Genomic DNA, 24,202 nt, shown 5'->3' with positions numbered 1-24,202 from the left:
ATAAGCTTAACTAGCCTTAGCTCGTTAATAGTGCCCTTGCTTGCCCTTACACTCGGCTAGAAAGAGCTCTTTCCTACTAGTTCTAGGCACCCCATTTCCCTAAGGACAGTAGCAAGAAATTGTGACTACTTTACGGCTACGTTTATAGCTATAAACTCAGCTTCTATTATTAATGTTATAACAGACTTCTACTTCCTATTTGTCTAGGACATAGGTGATCTATAAAGGAACTACACGTATCCTAGAATTGAGACTCTATCCACTTTGTCTATAGCGTAGTTAGAGTCCGAGTATCCCTAGAGATTGCCCCCTCCCTTTCTATATATAAGACCTAGGTCTAGGTACGACCGTAGGTATTAGGAGAGCTTCTTTAAAGCCTTTATATACTACTACGAGGGATTAGTAATATATAAGCTAATTCTTCTAAGGGAGAATGCTAAGTCTGGCCTTATTATTGTTATTGGCTATATCTAGGTACTATTATAGCTCTAGTAATCCTGTTTGTTACACCTCTTATCTATAGGTACCGTAGGTACTAAGTGCTCGTAGCTCTCTATAGGTAAGTAGGTTAGCGTAGCCTTCTCTCTAGCTATGTTTATCTTGGCTAAGTTAGCGTAGATATAGTGTCCTTAATTAAGCTTTAAAGTGCCTTAGGACCTGTCTCTTATAATCCTTATTCTAAGGATCTTCGTAGGTTCACTAAGATCTTTAATCTTAAACACTTTTCTAAGCTTAGCCTTAAACCACTGAACATCTAACAGCTTCGGAGCTACAATAGGTATGTCATCTATATAGGTAAGGACTATAAGGTCTCTATCTATATAGATAAGTAGGTATAGATCTACCTAGGACTAGGTAAATCTAATCTTCTCTAGCTTCGTAACATAGAGCTTGTTCTAGTCTCTAGCTACTTGCTTAAGCCTATAAAGGCTTCGTAGGACCTTAAACACTATGTTTAGAGGTGCTTTAACTCCTAGGGGTAGGATTATATAGATGTCTTTAAGAAGGCTACTTTAGGTAAAAGCATTATTTATATCTACTAGGTACATCTCGAGATCTCTCTTATACACTACTACTATAAATACTCGGAGAGTATTATGTCTAATAGTAGGTACAAAGGTCTCTTCGAAGTCAACCCTATATTTCTATAAAAACCCTCTTATAACTAGTCTTGCCTTGAACTTCTTAATAGCTCTACTAATCATTCTTTTCACATTAAAGACCTACCTAGAAGTAATTAGATTCGTACCCTTTAGCGGTACAACTGCTTCCTAGGTGTTGTTGCTTACTAAGGCAATAAGTTCGTTCTCGATTACCTCTCTCTATATATATCCCTATTTAGGGTCTCCTACGGCTACCTTATAGGACTTTAGGATTAGCACTTCCTACTAATAGGCTATAGCCTACCTAATAGTAGCAAATATATGTTCTTCTACGTCGTTTAGAATCTCCTCTACCTAGCTTATTGTAGGGTCTAGATAGAACATCTAGGCGATAAGAGCCTTATAGTGTTTAGCCTTATACTCTTTAGAGTTATTATCTCCGTCCCCCCTTGACCTCTTGTTGCCTACAACCTAAGGTAGCGCTAGGTGTTTAGAGAGGTCGAACTGAACGACATCTTCTTTTTCTTTTATTAGAGTACTATAATCTCTAAACTTCTAGTATTCCCTAATGTCCTTTAGGGGAGGGGGAAGTTATATAGATAGCGGTTGCTATAGTATTAATAACTCGGGTAGGTTCTATATAGATCCACCGTTATCGGCCTTCGATAGTGTTAAAACCGCCTTAATATTTTCTCCTAGCCTTCGTAACGGTGTTTCTAATAATCCCCTATCGGAAAATTTCGCCCTAAAGGGCTTTCTCCTAATAGGATTACGCTATGGCGCTCGACTCGGCTAGTTAGTAAAGGTGATACTAAGATCTATATCTCCCCCCTTCTTATTCTTAAACTAGTCGACGTGATTATACGCTTTTATAGCTTTTATGTCGGGATCCTAGAACAGCCATTGTTTTGTAGTGTTTTCTAAGTAGCCTATAAATACGGCTTCTTTTCCTTAGTTCATCAACTTGTCTCTCCTTAAGCCTTAAGGTTAGGCTCTTAGGTCTATATAGACTATAGCTTTGTATCCCTAGACGCGGAAATGGTCGACTAACGGTACTTAGTTAGTAAAGGCTTCTTCTAGTGAAAGAGCAATACTATTAATGATCGGACTATTAGGTAGTCTGTTTCTAATTATAGTCTATGCTTACAAAGCTTCTAGCCAGAACTTAACTAGTATACTAGAGTCTTTTAGTATAGCCCGGACTGTGTTCTTAGAGGCTTAAATTGACCTTTCTATAGGTCTATTCTAAAGAGAGTTGTAGGTATTAGTTATATCTATCTAAGTGCTAAACTCCTTCTCCTACTCTTTTAGTAAGGCGAGAATTTCCTTTATACTATTACTACGGATCGTAGATAGAAAGTACCTTGACTGCCGTTCTGCCTAGACCTTCTAATCCCGTAGGGCTGTAGGAGCGTCGCTCCTAGCCTTTAAAGGGATTACCTACTTCTTCCTAGAGAAGTTATCTACAATCTCAAGCTAATATTTGTATCCTAGCCTAGAGACTACGCCCTAAAAAGGCCTATAGATGTCAATAGAGATGAGGGCCAGTCTCTCCCCTTTTCTCTCTATAGCAGGTCCTTTGAACTTCCTTATATTTATAAGGGAGTAGACCTTGTAATTCTAGTGTTTAGAAGGAACAGGAATAGGATCTTTCTTATTAGTAACTCTATATAGGTTTCTTAGTAGTCCCTTACTAAGGTGTACACATCTTCTATACTATAGCTCCTACTAATCTTCGGACTTAGTATTAGCTATAGCGGTACCGTTACGTTCTTAAGAGAGTATACTAGTATACTGTAGCTTAAGAATTTCCGAGATCGAGTAGATAAACGGTACTCCTCCTCGAACTTTGGTCTAGACAACGGGTTTACTAGACAGGGATTTCAGGGTGAAACTAGGTAGTTAGATAGCAAACTATTAGCTAAACTAATTCTACGAAACAAGACTAACTCTAAGGCTAGGAACAAACAGGACATTTTCTAAGACAATTTGCTTTCTAGAAGGACTACCTATTACTACACTTCCTATATATATAGCTTATAGATAGCCACCCCTAACCTTGATCCACTTCCTCTTTTGAAGAGGCTTTAGTGTCCTAAATAGTGAATCTTAGTCAGTTATATATAATGATGTATAAGAGTTAAGCAACTACTCGGACGAGGGGTACTTACCTTTAGCTTCTATAGTAGAATAGGCAACCTCATTAATATTATCATCTTCTAATAGTATCTTAGAGTCTAATACGTCTTCCTAGGTCGTATAGGCCCTTATAGGCTTACTAGAGGAGGCCTTTGGCTTACGGCTCTCCTTTATCTACTTTATAAGGACCGTTATTACCTTAAGGACATTACGAAGGTTTAGTAATAATGACCTCCTACGAGGTAGTAACGGTTGTCTCTTAGTAGGGTAGGTAACCCTAGCTAGTTTGTCCTTGTTCCTAACAGCCTACTAAGCTATAGAAAGGTATAGGCACTTGCTTATAAAATAGTCACTATTATAGAGATGGTACGTAAGCTTGCCTTAGAAACCCTTCTTAGCGAACATAGCTATCCCTTAATAAATTATCGATTCTTGCTTCTCCCTAAGGATTATAAGAATGTCTTATAGTAAGAGATTCACCTAGGTATTAACTATATCGCGAATTGAGCCAAATGAGTCTAGTAGAGCTACTAAGAGTTACTAGATCTTTCTGTCCTTAGTCTTAATGTCTTAGAACTAAGGCGAGATTAAAACAGCCCTCCTTATAATTGAGCTAAGCTCCTACTAGGCGTTATCTATTGACTAGTCCTCTATTATCACGAAATTGGTGTATTGCTAAAGCAAACTTCTTCTAGTAGCGAGAAGTCTTCTCTTATATTTAGCTTTAGCCTATTCCTATAACTCCTTCGTATACCGGATCTCGTATATTATCTCTTAGTTATCTATTGACAGACAGATATATATCTTATATAGGGCCGTTACATTATACCGTCTGTACGATGCCTTCCTTATCGCTTGATCTAAAGGAAGGGATGACTCCGATAATATAGAGGGTGTCGCTAGGGTTATAGCGGGAATGTCCGTAGTAATGTCCTCGAGGACCTAGTTAACCTGCTTTAATACTAGGTGTATTCTTATTAGCTTGAACTATGTTTCGTAGTTCTCTCTTATTAGAAGAGGTACTACTCTCTTTCTTATAAGCCTAGTCTCGTTCTCTATTTTTATAAGTTAAGGGACAGGTTAGCTACCCTTAGGTAATAGGATATATTTGGTCGTACGCGATCGGATCGAAATGAGATAAACCGAACGCGAGGTTAATATTAGTACTAAGACACTATAGCGTAACTCTCTTAGTAGAGGGGGTTTCTAAGACACTACGGCTCTCTTAGAATAAACAGTTAGTCGATACGAACGCTATGTCCGGAGAGCGACTCTTCTTAGTAAGCTCGCCTACTTGTCTAAGGTATTAGTATAGGCTCCCTAACTCGGAGTCTAATAGTACCTTACTAGGCTCTTTTACGTCTTATATATACCTATAGCACGGCTATAGCTTCCTATATAAGGCGGGTACGGCCTCTAGTCTGCCTTCCTTTTGTTCTAAAGAGGAATAACTCTAATACGACTTTGTCGAGGGTGAAATACCGAGTTACTAACCCGGGCTTATAACCTATTAAATAGGTACGAGTTACGTAGTAGTAGAAGACAGCGGATTATACGAAGGACAAAGAAGGACCTAATAGGATAGCGTATATCAATATATAGTATCGCCGGTATTAGTATAGGTAGATGCTAGGTGTCCGGATATTTACTAGCCTATAGGCTAGTAAACCCTAGTCACGTGATCTAGTTACATAACATACCTATACCTATATACTTGTCCTACGGCCTATATATTCTTAATAGAGGTAGTAATAACTACGGATAGGTTTTAGGTAGGCTAGTTAAAGTTCTACCCGGGCTTACTATACCTAGGAGGTACTACTATACTTATTATAGTAGTAGTATTATAACGATATAAACTCTATTTTAGGGCTTCCTTATCGTAGTAAATATTAGTAAGCGCTAGTCGGGCTTATAACTATCTCGTTATTTGTATAGAAAGTTATTGTACGGGCTCATAAAGCGTGTTTCAAAAGCAGGTTGTGTATTGCATGTGTCTATCTAGAATAGACAAGTGTTGCTCTTGGAGAGGCTACAGGTGACTAATCAGTCACCTGATTCTTGGCGTACGTGGCCTCAAGTTTTGATGATGGGCTGTTGCCCATGTGCACGCTCGGATCGCGACACATTCGCTATGCGGCACTGCGTCGTCTTGGGCATGGAAAAGGTGTGAGGTCCGTCTGGGTCACGCACATTGCTGTTGTGAGGCAGCCGCGTGCTCACGGTGGCGGTCGCACACGTGCTTCTGCTCGTTCCACGACGATGCGAAATCCGGGTGGATTGCATGTGTGCTGTAGAATAGCCGGTGGAGGGCGAAAAGTTTAGAGCAGCAGTGAGCAGCTACCTAGCACCGGCTCGAGGTAGTGTTGGTGTTGGTGTGGTGGACTACTGCTTAGATCCCTTGAATGGCCGTCGAGCACTTCTGCCGCTGATTGCTCAATCTCACTTCATCTCCTTGACGATCGTTAGCGAGGCTTTCGTAGTGCGCATCCTCTCGCCAAAGCGCGCGCACAATCTTGCTGTGAGGACACTGCGAGGCGACACTGTCAATGGAGTGCTGAGACGCTCGGTGAGGCTGTGGTCGCTTTGGCTTTGTCCATCTGGCCGCGACAACAATACCGCGACGACACCACCGACGACAACGACGACGGCGAGGTGATTGCAGGGCGAGGTCCCATTCTTCGCTGCGCTGGTCGCTGCTCGACCGCGTGCTATGGATACATCCGCCCAGCAGGCATGGTCACAGCCGGACACCCTCGACCCAATGGCGCAAATCAGCAATGACCTCGACGACCTCGGAAACCTGTTCGAATTCGGCGACATCGATCTCAACATTGGCGCCGACGCCGCACAATATGGCGACCACATGCAGCAGCAGGGCACACACCCAAGCACACCCTTTGACGAGATCAGCGAGGCGCAAGCAATAGCGGGCACGGCGGCGCAGGACTTTGGCACGCATGGACAATATGCCATGTCGCAGGCAGCCGAGCATGCGCAACACCAACACCAACACCACTTCGCTGCGCAGGCGCAAACCAGCCATCCGTATCCTGTCGATCCCATGTATCAGCCTGCAATGCATCCGCAATACCAGCAGCAGTTTCAGTACCCGGGAATGCAAGCCTATCCTTCGAACCAGCACATCCCGCCCACACCAAACAGCTTGGAGATGCACGGGGAAGTGGGCAGGTTCCTCCAGCATCAGCTGGACCCGCAGCAACGGGCACTACTAGACCAGAGATATCAACTGAGGAAGGAGGATGCTGTTCGTGCCAGCTCGCAATCATCTACTCCAAAGTCTTGGCTGACTTCCCATCAGATCGCCTTTACCCCGATGGTGTCTCCTGCTGGGACGCCGCAGTACAATGTGCAACCAGAGTATACCATACCGGGGGCATATTTCTCGCCGCTTACATCGCCCATGCTGCACGCCCAGAATGCACAGCATGGTCAACACCATCAACAAGGCTACTACACCAACCCTAGCACCGCACCCAGCTCAAACGCCACATCGCCCTTGGATCCGCACGCTCCTGGCAATGACATGGAAGGTATTGAAATGTCGCTCAATGAAGCAGCAAAGGCGAGTGCCAGGAAGTCTAGCCGCCGGAAAGTCGCAACACCAAGAAGCGCCGGGCCATTGGGGAGAGTGAAGCAGAGTCCGATCCAGAAGGCGATGAAACGGAAGTCTGGTACTATGCTCTCTTCCTTTGTTCCGCCACGAGAGGCAGACCGTGAGGTTCCACGATCGGGAAGTGCGCAGCCTCGATCCGCAGGCCTACAGATGCCGCGCACCGACAGTTCACAAGATGGAAGCATCAGTCCCGAACCACTTAGCGAAGCATTGATGGCTCCTCCGCCTCGACCAGGATCGAGTGTTACACACTCGCCTGCTCTTGCTGCTCAACGACAAGAAGGAGCCAACGGCTCGGGAGGGAAAGCGGCTACCCCAAAGACCATTTTATCAATGCGGAGCAATCAGCACTCAGGGACAGGCGACACGTCGCAACGATCGGATGGTGTGGATGAAAGGATGGACCTGGAAGACCTCGAGCTGCCAGCAGCTGCTGCGCCAGAAGCTGGTCCACGTCGTTCTCTACCACAACTTGATACGAGCTTGACTTCAGGTCATTCGACCGAAAACACTCCGCGTCTATCAGCAAGAAAGACGCCGAAGCTAGGTGCGAGCCATACACCAGCGTCGGCAAGGCCACCCTCCGCAACGGCAAGTCCCTCTATCATGGGTTCACCCATGACTGCTTCTAGTCCAGGTGCACTCTTGAAAGACAGGAAGGGTGCGGAAGCAATAGGCGGCAGAGGCAACAAGAAGCGAGGGAGTGTCAGTGCCAGCAACTCGAGTATGGTCTCTCCTGCGCTACGGCCTAGGATCAGTCCAAGCATCAAGCCGTTGCTCCCCGAAGGTGGTAAGTTCTATTCGCTGCACGCAGACTACGTTCATTGCTAATCTTCCATTACAGCTGCACTACATTCGCCACAACACGCTCTCATGCTCGCTTCCAAGTCCAACTACCAAAATCTTCTCGAAGGCAACCAACTGCCCGGCGTGTCATACCCAGAACACTTATCTACCGGCTTGACATCGAAGCGCACATCGCATAAAGTGGCCGAACAAGGACGTCGCAACCGAATCAACGAGGCGCTCAAAGAAATGCAATCGCTCCTCCCTAAATCAGCCACACCGAAGCTCGGCAAGGACAACAGCAACAGCGACGGCAGCCCTGAAGCCCAAACCAACGGCGACAGTAAAGAGTCAAAAGAAGACGCCACCGCCAAAAGCAACAACAGCAAAGCTGCTACCGTCGAGTCTGCCAATGAGTACATACGTAACCTACAAAAGGAGATTGCAATGATGCAACTACTCAAGCAAGAGAACGAGGAAATGAAGCGGAAACTCGAAAGCATCGACGAGCACGGCGATACAGCTACTCGATCCTCGCCAACCAATTCCTCCAGCAATGCGAAGAGCGAAAGTCCGGCTGCGACATGATAGATGCCATCTCTCTATCACCGCTTGCTTCTTAATGTCTGAATGTTCTTACTAATATCGCAAGACGACGATGAGCACGGCCGACCACGACGTTACGTGGAACGACGTTGACTGCTTTGCGTCATAGCGATGGCGTTGGTTGGTGGTTGAGTGCATATAGAAAGGGATGGTTATGATTCCACTTCAACAGCGCTGGTCTCGGGTGTGTGGTACACATATGGGTGGTTGTCTGAGCTCTTGGCGATTGAGAGATCTTTAAAGAGGTCCCAGGGAGAGGTACTAGTTCTATGATACCAGGTATGCTGTTTCAGCAGCGTGCCAGAACCTCATTCGTGTCTGGTTTGGTGTGCTATTGCTTTAGATAGGTATGAAAGTTTGTTGGTGCGAAGTCGACACGGCACGATTGTAAAGTAATACCACTGGCATGCCGAGCTACTTGGTTCATAACTTCTAGAAGTGACCGAGCACGGCACTGAAGTGTCGTTGCTCGGGCGATTCGAATGATTCCGGGCGGTCGTTGTAGTGCATCAGAGCTTCCAGGTCTACTCTTTGGTAGTAAGAGATGTGACCGAAGCCTTCCCAGAACTGCGCCAGAGTATTATGGGATATCAAGATGAGCTGGGACGGCGTGTACTGGTCTGTGAGACTGTTAGTGGATGATCATAGGATTGTCAGGTTTCGCTTCTTACCTGATCTGAACCCTCTGCCAGCAATATGGCCAGCGCTTCGAACAACTCTCGCCCCTCTGAAGGTGGGCTCGTCTGCAATGCGGACAAAGCCACCATGACCGATATCTGGAGCGATGAACGTGTAGTGCCCACGAGGTATGTTGGGATCTCCAGTGAGTTTGATAGCTTCTATGCGACCTGATGGCACATCATCGAGTGGTATGTCACTGCTGCTAGCCTCCGGCTTCTCCTTGACCATATGAGGCAGCGTCTCGACGTCGAGAATAGATCGACTCGGACCTGCCTCGCTCGAATCATCGTCCTCGATAGCGTTCGTGTTATCAAGTTCCTCGCGGGCACTGACAAAGCTAGCGTCACTGCTCGAACTCCCTCTGCGGCCACCTGTGAACCATTCTTGCAGCCATTGTATGCCTCGAGGAAGAGGTTTCTGGTCTCCTGCGTCTGGCTGAATGATGGCGATGAACTCGCAGCCATGTCCACTGTAGTCGCCACACCAGATGCCTTGCCATGGCTTCTGCGCGGTGGGAGTGTAGCAAGAGTCTGGAAGGCTGGCATAGGTAGTGATGTCTTCGGGCATCCGTATACTCATGCCGCCGCCTGCGGAGCCCAGACTTGAGGCAAAGTATGGCATGCCGACCCCAAGTGCGTCGGAGATGCCAGGTGTAAATGAGATCATGTTTGGGCTGGACCGACGTCCGGAGTATTCGACCCATTTGCGAAGGCGGAAATTGTTTTGGCTCACTTCGCTGGATCTTGTGGGTCGATGTCCAGCAGAATTGTAATTGTTTTGGCTATCGTTGCGTGCTCGATCGGTTGCAGGAAACCTCAGCGGTGGCCATACCTTCGTCTGCTCGGTGATGGCACGATCTGGGAGACTTCGACACAGCATGAAGGAGCCAAACAACCCTGCTTCTGAAAATGTCTCCATGAGAATTTCTTTACTGTAAATTGACTCGGGAGCATATCCTCGATCGCTGGGGTAGTCATTGGGAGGATTTGCTCTCGGACTGTCAACGCTGAGCTTCACCACAGGTTGATGCAGGTCTAGCGATATCTTCGGTTCAAAGCTGTGAATGATGACTTCTCGGTCTTTCTCCCAAAATGATAACTCTGAATAGCCTCGGCTAGCGGTAGCAGCGAACGCTTCGATGGCTCCGCGTTCGTCGTTGTAACGTGTGACCAAGAGTTTGCCATGCGGCTCCGAATCCGCGAACCATATTCGATTTCTTGTTAGAAACCAATGAGGATGATGGGCGATGTACAGGTCTCTGAACGACGAGACAGGCCCATGAGTCGATGTCGCTTGGCCGGGAAGCTCTGCGTTGACGATCGGCTGCCAGACTTGATCGTCGTAACACTGTCTGTAGAGGTGACGACATGTTTTGGCGGCGTTTGTGACATCTGATGCACCGAGGAAGGTCAGGATGTGCAATATGAGCTCGGCCGGCAGGTCGAGCAGAGTCGGCGGGTCCATGGCAGTCGAAGCTGTTGTGTCGATGGAGGCTGTGGTATCACTGGATAGTATCATGCCGTGCGACTTGTGTGTTGGTGGTGCGTGTCTGGTGGCAAACGCTCAGATGGAAGTGAGATTCTTCAGCGCACGTGGAGCATGAGCAAGGGTGCAAGGATGTTGTGAGAACTGTATTAATATCTCTGGGTTGTACTTTCTTGACTGCCTGTCCTGGCCTACGGTGATGTTGGATGCGTGACAGATTTGACAGATGATGGTCAAATGTGGCAGGTGCGAAGGCGCGAAGCTCTGGCGCCAGCCTTTCAACGATCCAAAAAGCAGCTACTTTGTATATGATCGTCTGTTTGCAGACTAAATCACACCCGACGACATTGAACACGAGCCAATCGATCACATATGCATTGCTTCTCAATCTATCTCTATTGAATTGATGTGCAGGACAATCTGGGCCTTTGACCGATATCGTCGGAGCCGTGCCGACAGCTGCAACAGATGTGGCACAGAATGTGGTATGCCGAGTATGCATACTCTGACCCTCTACATACACCTATATATTCCGTTACAATCAACGATTACTCCTCTGCACACCATCAATCACCACATCGGCGAGGTAACCTGGCATCGCCATGAAGGGCGAGTGACCGGCATCGATCCATACCATCTCGTGCTCAAAGCCAGCCCAGAGCTGTTTCTGCAAGGCAGGAACCATCGCTTTGTCGTTTTTCGTGGCAATTATGGTCCGTGGCACTTGTAACCAGTCATCGATAGTAACAGCACCTCCACCGGGGATGTAATACATTGGCTTGATCTCATCAATATAGATAGATAGATTTGTCATTCCCCCTGTTCTAGGACCCTATTCGGCCTATGCAGGTATATATCTATTGTTATGTACAAAGAGAAACCCGAATAGGTGAAAACCCTTCCCGCCCCCGACTTCTCCTTGTCTAGATTAGCTTTCCCTCTGAACGTGCGTAGTCCATGTCACTACCCCGTTAGCCCCCGCTCCTAGCCGGTCTCGTCGCGCTGCGCCGTGTCCTCTCTTCCTGCACTGCTCCCACTAGGCGGTACTGTTCTAACTAGCCCTTCTCTAGTATCTAGTTCGTAATGCGCCGTAGGTCCTTAACGTTGTTAAGAAGTGCCCTAATCGTCCGGTTCCTCGCCTTTACTATCTACTCCCCCCTTCCTAGCGACTACCTCGGACAGACGAGGAGTGCGTGCCGTACATTCTAGGAGTAGTAGCCGTAGGAGCAGCTAGTATTCGGGTATTCTAGAACCTTCCTCTATAATAGGTACCCCTAGAGGCCGATGTATTCGCTTCGTAGTTAGGTTACTATACTACTCTATACCCTCGTAAGGCGGTAGTAGATAAGCTTCGGGGGGTACTTAACCGCGGATTTCGTAGCTAACTATTCCTTAGGTTATCCCGCTAGCTAAGGGCGTCCACTATACTATATAACCTAGTTGTTCTACCTCTCTTTCTATAGTTGCTCTATAAACGATTTCCTACCCTCCTATTATATTACTAGCTATTCGTCCCTTACCCGGTAGTTCGGCTCGTTTCCGGGTCGAATTGTTACGGCCCTAGGCCTAGCGAATGTCTAGCTAGCACGTGGGTCACGTGACCGCGCGTACTAGCGTAGCACCTCCGCTTATATATAGCCTCGGCGCACCTCGCGCTCCTCTTTCGTACGTACCTAGCTACTTTATATTAACATAATTATAAACCGTTACACTTAGCTAGGTCTCTATATCCGTAGAAGAGCTACGACGGGATCTATAAGAGCGTAGATTATTAATAACCGCGATAAGAAGTCGCGGCGTACGATAGAAGAGTACGACGCGGTGTAAGAGACTACCTTAGGCTAAGTAGTACCTAATATAGTACGACCCTAAGGACAGCGAGGCTCGCTACTAGCTATACGCCTAGTAGTACGGCGCGAGTCTATATTTAATATATAGACTTAAGGACAAACTTAAGAACAGTATTAGGCTACCGACGACGCTATCTAGTAGAGACTCGAAAACTTATAGCGCCTAGTTACCTACCTACCTACTAAGTTTAACTTATACGACCCCCTTACCGACGACGAGATTTAAGAAGTTAACGGTATAGCTATAGCGGTAGTCGACTACGATAACGACGGCGCGACTAAGGAAGGCGAAGGAGAAGAAATATAATAAGTCGCGAAAACCCTCCGTATCCTAGTTAATAACTTCCTCTAACTCGACGCTAACTAGCTCGTCAAGCTAATATAAGATCCCGAGATAGTAGCGGCTATTTACTTTATCCTACGCCGCGTAGAGTAAGAGTATAGGAATATAATATAGATAGCTACTATTCTTTACGAATAACTAGGTAAGGTAGGGTAGGAACTCGGAAAATAGAAGAGCTACGAATAGTAGATACGTAACGAGTATAACGTATTAGTTAAGGACCGCGACATATAGAAGACTAAGAAGGAGGAAGCTACTAAGCACCGTAATATATATTAGAAGGACTTAGGCATAGTACGAGTAGAGATAAATTAGGCTAAGTAGTAGCTTATTACGGTCTAGTAGGAAGTCGACAACCTAAAGGCTTAACCTAAACCCTCCTCTAGCGCCGTACTCGTAGTACAAAACAAGTCTCTAAAGAAGTAAGCTAAGGAAGCCCTATAATAGCTTAACGATAACGACTCTAAGATTAGGGCGCTTGAATTAGACCTCGATATATATAAGACAGAGGCTCAAACCTACTAGAACGACATCTAGGAGCTAAATCAATCCTAGTAAAACTAGGTCGACGAGCTTAAGAAGTAACTCGAGGATCGTAGTAGGTCTAGGGTACGCTCGTCGCTATCTCGCGTAATGTTATAACGCCGCGTACTATAGAACGGTCGTGACTCTTTAAGAGGTAAGGATAATAAGGCGGAAGGCAGACGAGTAACTAAGAAGGGTAAGAAACACTCTCGTAAGACAGATAATAACGACTCGGACCCGTTATCCGAAGGTTTAGAGTTAGAGGAAGACTTAGAGTCGGATAGCGATGCCCGTGCTTATCGCCGCTCTTCTAAGAAGAAGAAGTAGGTATACGACTTTGAGTCTCTAGTTAAGTACGATACCGAACTTAGCTAGCCCTTTAAGACTTAGCGCGGTATTAATAAGCCCGAGAAGTTTATCGGTGCTATCGATAGTAAGCTATTAGGACCCTCCCTTAAGAAGTTCCTCTTAGAGTTAGAGACTATCGTCGACTATACGGTCTTCCGTAATAAGAAGGTAGTATTAAAGTTCGTCTATAACCTCCTTACTTCTCCTAGCGACGCGTAGGAGTTGGTCGGACCTAAGATTCCTACTATCTCTAGCGTCCTTACGAGTAACAAGAAGTTATATAAGGGCATTAACGACCTAATTTAAGAGCTCGCTAATCGCTATAGTAACCGTAACCCTATCGGCCGAGCCCGCGAGCGTATATACTCTCTAAAGATAGACGGTAAGGACACCTTCTAGTCCTTCTACCCGAAGTAGCGCTAGAACGTAAATATCCTAGGCCTAAAGGATAAAGACGCGATAGACTACCTATAACGTAAGCTAATAGTCCGCTACCTTAATAAGTATCTAACGTATCGGCTAACCTCTCTTAGCGATATAATCGACAACCTTTATTAAGCCGATAAAGACTTTAAGATCTTAGACAGCCTCTACCCCCGTAATAAGAAGCCTAAGAATAATAAGAAGGACGGTAAGGACAAGGACGATAAGCTAGTAGGCGTAGCTCCCGGTAAGCTACCTCGTAAGGCCTAGTCGACCCGTCCTAAGCCCTTTAAGAGCAGTCTCGGTAAGACCTTAGACGAAGCCGAGAACACTCGCTATATACGTAAGAGCCTCTATAAGAAGTGCCGTAAGCCCGGTCACCGCCTATAGTAGCGTACTTACGAGCTATTTGAGTACGAGATACTAGTACGTCTAGGTACTAATGCTAGCGGTACTACCGTTATACTACCGGCGGAAAATGCCTAGTCTACTACTTAAGCGTAACAACTAGTAGATATAAAAAGGAGAATATAAGACATAACGAAGAGGCACTACTAGTAAAGCCACCCGAAGGGCTTAAGCTATCATTATATATTCTTAGAATAGTAGAAATAGAACATCACCCTATTATCGGCTTACACCTCGTAATACTAGGGTTAGCTAATAGGCAAAATGTATTTACTTTCCTTAATAACGGTACTAATTCTAAGTATATCGACTTCTCCTATACGTAAAAATACAATCTGCCCTTGATTAAGCTTAACAACCTACTAGCCCTTAGGTTAGTAAACGGCTCGATAGCCGCGGAAATGATAGAATACCGTATAAGTCTAGAACTTATACTCGGCAATAGTTACAAGGAGACTAGAACCTTCTAGGTCATATATCTAGAGTATAACATCGTACTAGGTAGGCCCTAGCATAATGAACACTAGCTAGGTATCTACTTTACGTTAGGCACTATGACCCTCTACTCGGAGCACTATAAGGAGTATTACCTATAGGATAGCGAGCTAGTCTAGGTATAGAGTGTTAACGATAAGTAGGAACCGGTAATTACTAAGTAGACCTTCGAACCTACCCTAAAGACCCGACTAGCGTATTAAGCCACTATCGAAGAAGATAACGATAGAGATTTTGTCTAGACTATAACCTCTAATACAATTATAAAGGAACGCCCGCGAACCGCTAAACTATTATTCGAAAAGAAACTAGCTACGCCGATACTACCGGATGTCGATATCTAGGAAGTCAGCGCGGAGGCAATTAAGAAGATAGCAAGGCGGAAAGGAGTAGAGGTATATATAGATAGATAGATTATTCATTCGCCTGTTTTAGTGCCCTATGGCCTATGCAGGTCTCTCGCTATTTAGGTCTATTTGTGTAGGTAGGAAACCCGATTAACGGATGAAAACCTCCTCGTCTTTGCCCTCCTCGTTCTTTCCTGTCTTGTCCTTTCGTTCTCCTTCCTTCAGGGTACGCTAGTGTCATGGTTGTTACCCTATGACTACCTTGCCCGTAACCCTGGTGATGTCCTCCTCTCGATTCCCTTTCTCCCTTCTGTTTCCCCGGCTCTTCTCTCTCTCTCCCTCCTCTCTATCCACCTTTCCGTTTCTACTGCTAGGGAGAATTGCTCTAGGTAGTCCTCGTTAAGGATCCATCTTGTCACTCTCCTTATATCTTGTCTGTCCTGGATGATGGCCTGGTATTGCCTGTCTCTTGCCTTCGCCCTCCACTGGCTTCTCCCTTTTACCCACTTAGTACAGTTCAGCACCATGTGCTCCGGGTTTTGGGATAGGTAGCCACAGGGGCAACGTTTGGAATCGTATCCTGGGACTCTTCTTTGGTGCAAGTATGCTCTCAGCCCAATGTGCTCAGAGCGAATCTGGATAGCTATGCTTGCTTCCGCCCTCTTCAGGTCTTTATAGATAAGGTAGTTATACCTCCCGAAGGTCCTGGCCGCTGGTGGGGCTCCTGGCCTCACCGGTTTTTGGTTCCAACGCGTTTCCCATAGGTGACCTGCGATCCTTTCTGCTTGGCTTTGCTTCTTTTTCCCTTTGTCCCCTGTGTTAGCTTGCTCCCTCAGAGCTTCTCTCTGTTCAAGGGCTGCTAGGATTTCCTGTGATGTTTTTAGGTCTGCTTCCTTCTGTGGGATCATGTGTGGCCGGTTGGGTCTTCTCCTCCTCTCCCACTGGGTTCTTATCCTTTGAGTAGCTGCTTGGATGGTTCCCTGGGCTGGGTATGCTGATGTCTTCTCTGCGTATTGACACCTCATGCCCTGGAGGTACTCCCTGATGGGGGCTGTACCTGATTCCATTTCCATTGTCCTGTGAGGGGTTGACTTGTATGCCCCTAGTACTCTCTTTAGGCAGGCTGCCTGCGCTCTGTTGAGGGGGTCCTCAATTCTCTTCGGGATGTGTTTTTCCGCTGCCCAAATTGCTGCTCCATATAGCATTGCGGGCTTGACAATGGCCTTGTACATGGTCTGGGCCTTTGTGAAGGTCGCCCCCCAGGTTGACGCAGTGAGTCTCTCGATTGATTGTCTGTTGGTGTCCGCTCTCGCTTGCGCCTTCTTCACTTGTGGTCCCCAGCTGAGTTTCGGGTCTAGCCATATCCCAAGGACTCTGAGTTCCCTTGTAGGATGGGTCTCGAACCCCTGGATTTTTACTGGTGCTGCCAAGTTGTGTTTTGTCTTTGCCTTGCTAAAATGGATAAGTTGGTACTTGTCCGGTGCGAATTTTGCCCCATGCTCTCTTGCCCACTTTTCGCATTGTCTATGTCTCTCCTCTAGGAGCGCGCAGTTTTCCTCTGTGGACCCCGACCACGCTAGGATATTTGTGTCATCCACGAACCCCGATGCTGAGGTGTTTGCTGTTTCTAGGAGTGGGGTCAGGTCGGCCATAAAGAGGAGGAACAGAATTGGGGAGAGTGTAGAGCCCTGTGGGATGCCCGTGTTCGCAATTGGGGTCTGCGGGGCTTTGAAGGACCCTAGGAGGATCTGGGTTGTTCTGTCCTTAAGGAATGACTGCACAAAGTGTACTATCCAGGCTGGGATGCTTTTCATTCTGAGGATGTGTAGGAGCCTTGCGTGGGACACATTGTCGAAAGCCCCTGATATGTCTAGTGAAAGCAGTGAGGCTACCTTGTTGTTGCCATAGTGCCAGATGTGTCTGATTTGCTCTGTGATCAGTTCGACTGCTGTGAGGGTAGATCTCTTTTGTCTTCCCCCCATTTGCGTTGCCGGGAGGAGGTTGTGTTCTTCTACTATTCCGGTGAGCCTTATAGCCACGACCTTCTCTAGGAGCTTCCCTAGTGTGTTCAGCAACGCAATTGGTCTGTATGACTTCAACTTGGTATAGTCTTCCTTTTGGGGTTTCCTTAGGACGCAAGTCAGTGATTGCCTAAAGGCCTTTGGGCAATACCCCTGCTTCATGCACTGGGTAAAGATTGGCGCAAGCACTGGAGTGATAAGGCTGCTGCTAGCTTTTAGGTAACAGTTAGGGATCTTGTCTGGGCCTGGGGCTTTGTTGCCCTTCAGTTTCTTGATAATGTTTCCGATCTCTATAGCAGACACTTGCCAGTTAGCCTCCCTTGGCGGAGGAATGTGTGTTCCTGGGATGTTGCTTAGGTCTGCCTCTACCTGAGTCCCGAAGAAGTGGTCTGCGAATGCTTTCGCTTTCCCTATCGGAGTGGTTTGCGTTTCCCCGTCTTGGTCCTGTATTGAGGGAAACTGGGGCGGGGAGTTTCGTTCCTCGTCTGGTTTCCTGGCCCATTCTGCTAGTCTCCAGATTTGTTCCGGGTGTTCTGTGATCATCCCTACAGTTGACCTCCACTCCTGCGTCTTGTCTCTTCTGATCTGCGCCTTCTTTGCTTTGCACGCGTTGTTATAGGCTTCCCAGTTTGCTTGGGTGCGTCGTTGCTCCCATCTCCTTCTTGCTCTCCTTGCCTCCTTGACTTTGGCTGTGCACTCTGGTGTCCAGTATGGCTTCTGGTATAGCGACCATCTCTTCTCAGGTATATGGGCCTGGGCTGCCCTTTGCATAGCTTCTATCAGCTGCTCCACTGCTTGGTCAATCCCCTCCGTTGTGTGTATGTTGTCAATGTTCACCTGTTCTAGTTCGCCTTCTAGCCGCTGCTGTACTAGTGTCCACTCGGCCTGCTTCCAGCAGAGCCTCCTCTCAGGTTCCCTCTCCTCCTCAACTGTGAGTTGGATGTCGGTTTGGATTGGATAGTGGTCTGATGAGGACTCTAGTTGGTCATTGACTGTGCAGCTTTCTACCCGTCGTGTTAAGGCGTGGGACATGAAGCATAGGTCTAGCGTGCTAGAACTGTTGTTTCTAGCCCAAGTTTCTGTTCCCTTTGGCGTGATCAAGTCCATTTGGGCTGTTTCCATCTGACCAATGAGCCTCCCTGCTAAGAAGTGGTGTGCTGGGGTGAAGTCCGATCCCCACTTTGGGTGATGGAGGTTGAAATCTCCTATCACGATGTTGTGGTTTTGTTGGTCCATTGCTTCCGGGAGCCTTCCTAGCGTGTGTAGTTGTGTGCTGCTTCTGGACTCTGGAGGTGGGTTGTATACGCTATGGATCAGGACTTGGCCTTGAGTTGTTTTGAGCTGCACTGTGGTGATATCCCTGTCGGTTCTCGGCCAGGCCTGCCAGTCCTCTGCTAGTACCTTCTTACTGACATAGATACAAGTTCGTGGGACTCCCTCGGTTCTGTTTATTACTACGTGGTATCTCGGGTCTCGCACAGTTGATGGAATCCTAGAGTGTGGGTTGATCCATGGTTCCTGTATTGCTATAATGTGGTGTTCCTCCGGGTCTAAGGCTTGTAGAAAGCTCCTTTGGACCTTGTCTTTGCTTCTGTTCACATTATACTGAATGATTGATAGTCTCTTAGTGTGAGGCATCAGGACATGTTTGTGTCTGGGTCCGTTTGGTCTTGCTGTTGGTCTTGCTGTTGGTTTTCCCGTCCCTCCTCCTGTTCTTCCCTTTGGGGTTGGCTCCCTATCATTTGGTTGATTCTCATTTGTCCATTGCTCTGCGCTGCCTTGTACAAGAACTTTGGTCTCCCTATTGCTGGCACTATTTGTGGCTCCTCTTGTGGCCGGGGTCTCTTATTCGGGTGGGTGGTTCTCTCTGGTTGTTTCTGTTCACCTACTAGGAACCTGGTTGGTGTTGTTACCCTTGCTTCCCGCGCTCTCCACTGGGCTGATAGTCTAACTGGGCATTGGTTTGACCATGCCGGGTGTTTTCTCCCACATGCTGCGCATCTTGTGTCCTCCTTCCGTTTTTGGCACTCTTGGGTCGCGTGATCACCAGCACAGTGTGAGCAGACTGGTGTGGCTTTGCTACACTTTGGGGCAATATGTCCGTACTGTTGACAGTTGAAACATTGAAGGATTCTGTGGTTGCTCTGATGGATTTCTACATCCAGCCTCTCAAAGTCCCAGTACAACCCTTGGTCTAAGACCTTGTTCGCTTGCTCTGGTGTTGCAACCCATAAGATCAGCGAGGAGGCCCTCTTGCCCTCCTCTATCTTCTTCTTGACCCACGCTGTCTTTGTGATCTGTAGTCCTGGTGCTGTTACCTGGTTTTGCCTCTGGAGGTTTGGTGTATCCCTTTGTGTATCAAAGGTTCGTGGGACCCCATGCGCAATTACCATGTACTGTTGATGGGAGACTTTCGCTGTGCTCCCGATCTTCAGTGTCCACTCCTTGTTTATTTCGAGGGCCTTCTTGTCCTGTACGTGTGCTGTAAACAGCTTGACCCCTTTGTTGTCTGCCCTTGCCCCTACTATTCCCTTTACTCCGATCTTCTCGACTATCTCCCTCCCGGTCATCTTTCCTATCTCTTCCTTCTCTTTCTGGTCCGTAATATGGACTCGTAGTACTGTGCTTTGAGGGGGGGTGGGTTGGCTCGCGATTGTTGCCCAGGTCGTTGGGCCCTGGGTCTGTCTCGGGTCTCTTTGAGGGTTGTTTCTTGCGTTTCGTGTTGCTGCCTCGATTGCCATGTTGATCGTAGTGCTTGTTTGTCGTTTGAGCGCCTTCAGTCCCCCGAGCAGTTCGCTCATTACTCCTTTCAGTGCTCTCTCCGGAAACCTCCCTTCTTCTGCCGCTACCATCTCTTCCGCCTTCTTGCAGAGCGTCCTCCACTCGTCTCCCCCTTGCTCTCGGTCGTCTACTGCCGTCGTCGTCGCCATTTTTGGGCCAGTATAGCTTCCGTTCAAGGTCGTTTTTCTACGAACAGTAGATACGTCCTAGGGACTATATTAGAGGTATATATAATATTTATCTTTAATAGTAACGAGCTATAGCAACCTAGCGATATACGTACTATAGACCTACTTACTACCTACGCTATAAGCGCCCGTAACATATATAATATAGCGACATACTCGCCTAATACCGGCTATAGGATGCTTTCTAATAACAAGACTATCGAGCGACTTGATGTACGTGTAGCGGCGTTCGTACTAGTAGCGTAACGCGTTAGTCCGACTCTCTCTACCTACAAGATATATATATAAGCCGATGTAGACAAATTTATACGTAAGAAGGAGGAGACTATCGATCTAAAGGACCACCTTCTCCCTATATATCACGAATTCGCATATTGCTTCTCTAAACAAGATATAAAGGAGCTTCTACTATATAGGCCTAGTATTGACCACGAGATTAAGCTAAAGCTAGGAACTATACCGCCTTTTAGTAGACCCTACCGGATGTTAAACTAGGAGGACGAAGTCATCGCGTACTAGGTCTAAGAGTAGCTAGCCTAGAAGGGTATTCGTAGATACGAAGGTAGAGTAGATACTTTATCACCCGTACTTATTATTAAGAAACTAGGAGGTGGATTAAGAGTCTATATTGACTATAGACAAGTCAACGAACGTACGATCAAGTCTAGGTATCCTATACCCTTAATATAAGACACACTCAATCGTATCACTAGTAAGAAGTACTTTACTAAGCTAGATGTCATTACCGCTTTTAATCGTATTAGAATAGTAGAGGGCTCCGAATGGCTGACCGTATACATAACACGATATAGACAGTTTAAATGCCTAGTGATACCATTCGGGTTGTGTAATGCCCCTAGTACTTTCTAGTCTTATATTAACAATATACTACGAGAGTTCCTTAACGACTTTACGTCGGCATACCTAGATAATATACTCATCTTTACCGACACTCTTAAGGAGCATATAGAGCATATTAAGAAGGTACTTTACAAATGTAGTGAAGCCGGCCTACAACTCTATATTACTAAATGTGAGTTTTATACCTAATCTACTAAATACCTAGGCCTTATTATCGGTAAGGACGGAGTCTTAATAGACCTAGCTAAGGTATAAGCTATAAGGGAATAGGGAACACTAGCAAACGTGAAAGATGTCCTTACGTTTAATAGGTTCTCCGGGTTCTATCGGCGCTTTATTAAGGACTATAGTAAGATAGTATTACCTATAGTGAAGCTGACTAAGAAGGACTGCCCTTAGTAATAGACAGAGGAATGTTAGAAGGTATTCGACGGGCTAAAGCAAGCTTTTACCGATACTAAAGGTACTATATTAGCGATATTTGTCCTAGGATATAGAACAGTACTTGAAACGGATACGAGTGACTTTATTACGGCTACGGTCCTATCGTAATACGATAAGGACAACATCCTAAGGCAAATCGCATACCTATCTAAGAAGATGAGCCCGTAGGAGTACAATTACGACATTTATAACAAGGAACTGCTTGCTATCGTCAAAGCATTTAAAGAGTAGAAGCCCGAACTTATAGCTAGTAATATTAACGAACTAGACTTTAAGAACTTCACTAATCTAAGCGGCTACCTAGTACTAGTATATAGCGACTACAAGAACCTCGAATACTTTATAACCTCTAAGTAACTAAATAGACGATAAGTAAGATAGGCCGAGTTCCTCTTATAATTCTTCTTTAAGATTATGTATCGTCTAGGTATTTAAGGAGCTAAACTAGATAGCCTTACTAGACGTTTATAGGACGCGATTCTATATAACAAAGTAGATCCGCGGTACGTATAGTAGGATCGTATACTGCTTAAACTAGAACACTTCTTATCTATTAGCGCTAGCTAAATCCTACGGCTAAGCGTATCCGAAGTCGAAGGAGTAGTAATAGACGAAGCGCTATTAGCCGACATTAGTAAGCTATATAAACAGGACGATATAATCGAAGCTACGACCTAGTTAGTAGTAGGCGAACCTATTAAACTACTACGTAGGAACAAGATTGACGATAAGTACGCGATACTGGTCGATAGGATGATCTATATTAAGAATAGACATAGCGGTTATAGTCTCTTTATCCTACCTACCGAAGATAAGGGAAACACTATACGTATACGTATCGTTAAGGCCTTCTACGATACACCTACTATAGGACACCCCGGTAAGATAACTACGAGCCGGTTAGTATCACGTTACTATATATAGCTACGAATAACACGTTTATTAGATCTTTCGTACGAGTATACCGTATATACCGTAATAGCCGTAGTATTAACGAACCTTAATATAGACTACTTACTCTACTACTAGTCCTATTCGACGCGTAGGACGACGTTGCCTTAGACTTTGTTATCGAACTACTAAGGGCTAAGTATATAGTAGATAGTCAGTACTATAAGAACGTACTTATAGTTATAGACCGTTTAGGTAAGGAGCGGCATTATATTCTAGTATTAGAAATGATAGCGGAGTATACCGTATATATCTACGTGAAGTACATCTTCTCCCGATATAGTCTACTAAGGATAATCACGTCGGATCGTAGTCCTTAATAGGTATTAGCCTTCTAGGGACGCCTCTACGAGTTGCTACAAATTAAGCGCAAGATCTTAACCGGCTATTACCCTAAGACTAATAGTCAAAGCGAGAATACTAATAAGATAATAGAACAGTACCTACGTATATTTACTAGTTACGCTTAGGATAACTAGCTAGATTAGCTCCTACTTATAGAGTTTACTACAAACGACCACGTCTCCGAAACGACTAGCGTAAGTCCTTTTATAGCGAATATTAGTAAGAACCTACGTTATGTAGATACTGAACTCAATCTCCCTATATAACTACTTCCGTATAAATAGCGATTAGACGTAGAGTCTATAAATATATTTGTATAACGTATAACAGACCTTAGGTATAAGCTACGAGACTTTATAGTAATAGCATAAGTATCGTAAGCTGAATATACTAATAAGTATAGAACGATTATACTACGGTACGAAGTCGGAGACCTAGTACACCTTAGTATACGTAACTAGCGTACTAAGCGCCTATTAAAGAAGCTTAATTACCGCTATACTAGACTATACGTAGTTACTAAGGTGCTACTATACAATACGTACCGTCTAGACCTCCCTTAATCCCTAAGTAACCTCTATAACGGCTTTTACGCTAACTTACTAATACCTATATACGTACTAATACTAGGACAAGTATAGCTACCTCCGGCCCCGATCGAAGTAGAAGATAATAACGGAGATATAAATACGTATTAGCTTCTAGATATAGTGCTTAACGTAAAGAGCACATTACCGCTAGGCCTAGCGCTACGCGGTAGGAGGAAGGAACGAAGGTATAAATACCTTATATAATAGGTAGGTTATAGCGAGCCTACCTAGGAGCCCGCTAAGGAGTTAAGGGATACTACTACCGCCTCTATCGCGGACTTCTACTATAACTACCCTACGAAGGATAGGCTAGCTAACTTCACGCCGCTACTAGGGTAGATTCCTAATAAGGATATACCCGAAGACGTTATAATTAGCGAAGTAATGAACGCTTTAGCCGTAAACGCTTCGTTAATAGTTACGCCTAACCCGGTAACTATAGGTAGGCTACGTAAGTTATTCGCGTAGGTGTCTATAGCTCTTCCGGTAGTTACGTATTACGAACCTAATACTAGTACTTATAATAGCCCGTAGGTGTCATGGTCTCCCCACAGAGTGTACAGAAGGTGGGGACAGAAGAGCCTCAGAGTGCTCAGAAGTCGTCAAGAAGTGACAGTCCAGCTTGGTGTGTGAGCGCCAAGAATCACATGCCCCGCAACATTCGCTACGGGACCCAGCCCTCCAAATTCACCCCTCTACCAAACCTTGACAGATTCACTTCGGCTCGTGACTGTGTGACTCACGGCACTCCCGCGAGCACCCGCGACTGCGCTGGACCCTGGAAGAAGCACGTGGAAGACTCGGAACGTAGGGCAGGTTGGAATAAGGTTTTGAGCAAAGCTGCT

At 45.9% G+C, this 24,202-nt stretch overlaps 2 protein-coding genes across 2 annotated transcripts; one reads left to right on the top strand and one right to left on the bottom strand.

Moving 5' to 3' along the window:
• Positions 1-5,955: 5,955 nt before the first annotated feature.
• CLAFUR5_01732 (Phosphorus acquisition-controlling protein) lies at positions 5,956-8,253 on the top strand (the record flags this gene model as incomplete). Its single annotated transcript, XM_047900880.1, has 2 exons — positions 5,956-7,669; positions 7,724-8,253. The coding sequence occupies 2 exons, from the start codon at positions 5,956-5,958 to the stop codon at positions 8,251-8,253; spliced, it is 2,244 nt and encodes a 747-aa protein (XP_047756463.1).
• A 450-nt stretch (positions 8,254-8,703) lies between these two features.
• On the bottom strand, positions 8,704-10,470 carry CLAFUR5_01731 (uncharacterized protein; the record flags this gene model as incomplete). The annotated part of the gene is made up of 2 exons (XM_047900879.1): positions 8,704-8,891; positions 8,943-10,470. The coding sequence occupies 2 exons, from the start codon at positions 10,468-10,470 to the stop codon at positions 8,704-8,706; spliced, it is 1,716 nt and encodes a 571-aa protein (XP_047756464.1).
• Positions 10,471-24,202: the final 13,732 nt, after the last annotated feature.

The sequence above is a fragment of the Fulvia fulva genome, chromosome 1 (assembly GCF_020509005.1).
Source record: "Fulvia fulva chromosome 1, complete sequence".
Taxonomy (NCBI): domain Eukaryota; kingdom Fungi; phylum Ascomycota; class Dothideomycetes; order Mycosphaerellales; family Mycosphaerellaceae; genus Fulvia; species Fulvia fulva.
The sequence above is the reverse complement of the archived record's forward strand: the minus strand, read 5'-3'. Positions and strand labels throughout refer to the sequence as shown.